Source organism: Alligator sinensis, unplaced genomic scaffold (assembly GCF_000455745.1).
Source record: "Alligator sinensis unplaced genomic scaffold, ASM45574v1 scaffold309_1, whole genome shotgun sequence".
In the NCBI taxonomy this organism is placed as follows: domain Eukaryota; kingdom Metazoa; phylum Chordata; order Crocodylia; family Alligatoridae; genus Alligator; species Alligator sinensis.
In genome coordinates this window covers 744,516-746,357 of record NW_005842080.1, presented here as the reverse complement: position 1 = coordinate 746,357, position 1,842 = coordinate 744,516, and the positions used below count along the sequence as shown (strand labels likewise).

General features: G+C 46.8%; 1 protein-coding gene across 2 annotated transcripts in view; it reads left to right on the top strand.

Annotated features, from left to right (window-relative positions):
• The first annotated feature begins 705 nt into the window (after nucleotides 1-705).
• Nucleotides 706-1,842, top strand: part of ARMC4 (armadillo repeat containing 4) — a 192,148-nt gene continuing 191,011 nt past the window's right edge. For both annotated transcript variants that reach the window (XM_025204423.1, XM_006023779.3), the window contains exon 1: nucleotides 706-940. In XM_025204423.1, coding sequence (XP_025060208.1) covers nucleotides 717-940 — 224 coding nt within the window. In that variant the 5' untranslated portion in view covers nucleotides 706-716. The remainder of the gene's footprint in view (nucleotides 941-1,842) is intronic.

Below are 1,842 nucleotides of genomic sequence, written 5' to 3'. Positions count from 1 at the left end.
GGCCGGCCCCACACCCCTTGTGCGGGTAGGGGGAGGGGAGGGGAGGGGAGTGCTCGCTCTGCTTTTCCCTCTGTGTGTGTGTGTGTGTGTGTGTGTGTACTCTGTTTTGTTTGCAGTGTATACATATGCTCTGCTTTCCAGTATCTGCGTGTGTATGTTCTGCTTCCCGCGGTGTCCACGTGGGTCCGCACGCTCTGTTTTCATTGTGTGTGTGTGTGTGTACGCCCCACTTCCCACTGTGTGTGTTTGTGCATGGGCACGCTCTTCTTTCCACTGTGTGTGTTTGCACATGCATGTGTGTACGCCATGCTTCCCACTGTATACATGTGGGTGTGCGGGCTCTGCTTTTCATTTGTGTGTGCATATGTACACTGTACTTTCCACTGTGTGTGCGTGCATGTGTACGCTCTGCTTTCCACTTCTTTTGCCAAGTTTCCTAACATAAGTTGTAATAGACTGAGAAGCAACTGCTAATTCCACTGCAAACTTCATAAAACCCATTTTGTTCATTAAGATTCCCTAGTCTTCTTTATTCCTTTACTTACATTTGCAGCCCCAACCTCCACCATGGCTGATGTCACTCCCTTGAAATAAATAATATAAAATATGCTTATTTCTCACTGTTAAATCTACAGATTGAATTTCAGATCTTACATAATTTATCCTTTAAATGTGTTTATTTGCTTCGGGAGACAGCCTCGATATTGGTTGGTGCCATGGGAGTGACACTGACAAGAGCAGCGCAGTGGACCTCTGCTGGTTCTGGACCTGGCACACTGGAAATCACCCCTTTGAATGAATCTCTCCTAAATGAAATTATTAAATTTACGGAGGGCTTCCACTATAGACATCCTCAAGAAGCAGCATTTGTCTTCAGAGAGCCACTTGAATGGAAAACACGCTTGGATTATTCAGTATTTGAGTCAGGTTATGAAATCAGGTAAGTCTGAATCACAGTGCTTTTTGGAGCATATATTAAACATGAGCTACAAAGTAAAAGGAAAAAAGTGCTCAGTTTCCATAAAGAATGTCTTCTTTTTGTATTTTATTTTTTTCTGAACACCTTTTCACAGTGAAAATGGTAGGTTTAGATTGTAACCCTTATCTTGGAGCACTCTGGAAGTACACGCAGTCCTCGACTTACGTTTCGAGTTATAATGTTTCGCACTTACAACGTTTATAAATTGACACCCTGTTTCAACTTTATGATGTCAGTTTCGACTTACAACGCTTGATCCGATGTGATGCCATGCCAGCAAACAAGTTCACTGCGTCACTAATCTCCCTGGAGAACATCTGTCCAAACTTCCTTGGACGCTTTCTTTCAGAAAGCAGACAAGACTCCTGAGAAGACTCCAGCCAAGAACCCTTCAAAAGTGTGCGGGCCAGGAGCAGTCCGAGGCCCCTTTTTCGCACGGCGGGCTGTGGCCAGCAGCCCGGACACGCCGGGTCGGGGAAGGCAGGCGGCACGCTAGAATTAGGCACGGACGCTTAATGGTTGTTTAAGATTGTTTACTTACACCGTAGATGGTCGCGGTGCAGGCTGGAAAGCTTCCAGGAATACTTCGCTTAAATCCTAGTTTTAGGACTCGGACAGAGCTCTGGATTCACTCACGCGAAGTTTTCGAGGCTCCGTGGAACTTTTGCGCGCAGGGAAGAGGGATACGTCGAGGATTGCGCTCAGCGACGGGGAGAGGCTAGAGGCTGATCAGACCCCTGTTGCCTTCTTGATATTCACGCTGGGTCCAATAGGCTTCGCAGCGCTTAGAGATCTTCACGAGACGTGAAGTCTCCTCCTCCTGATGTTCGTGGAGTCCTCCAACTTGGGCGGAAACCACTCAA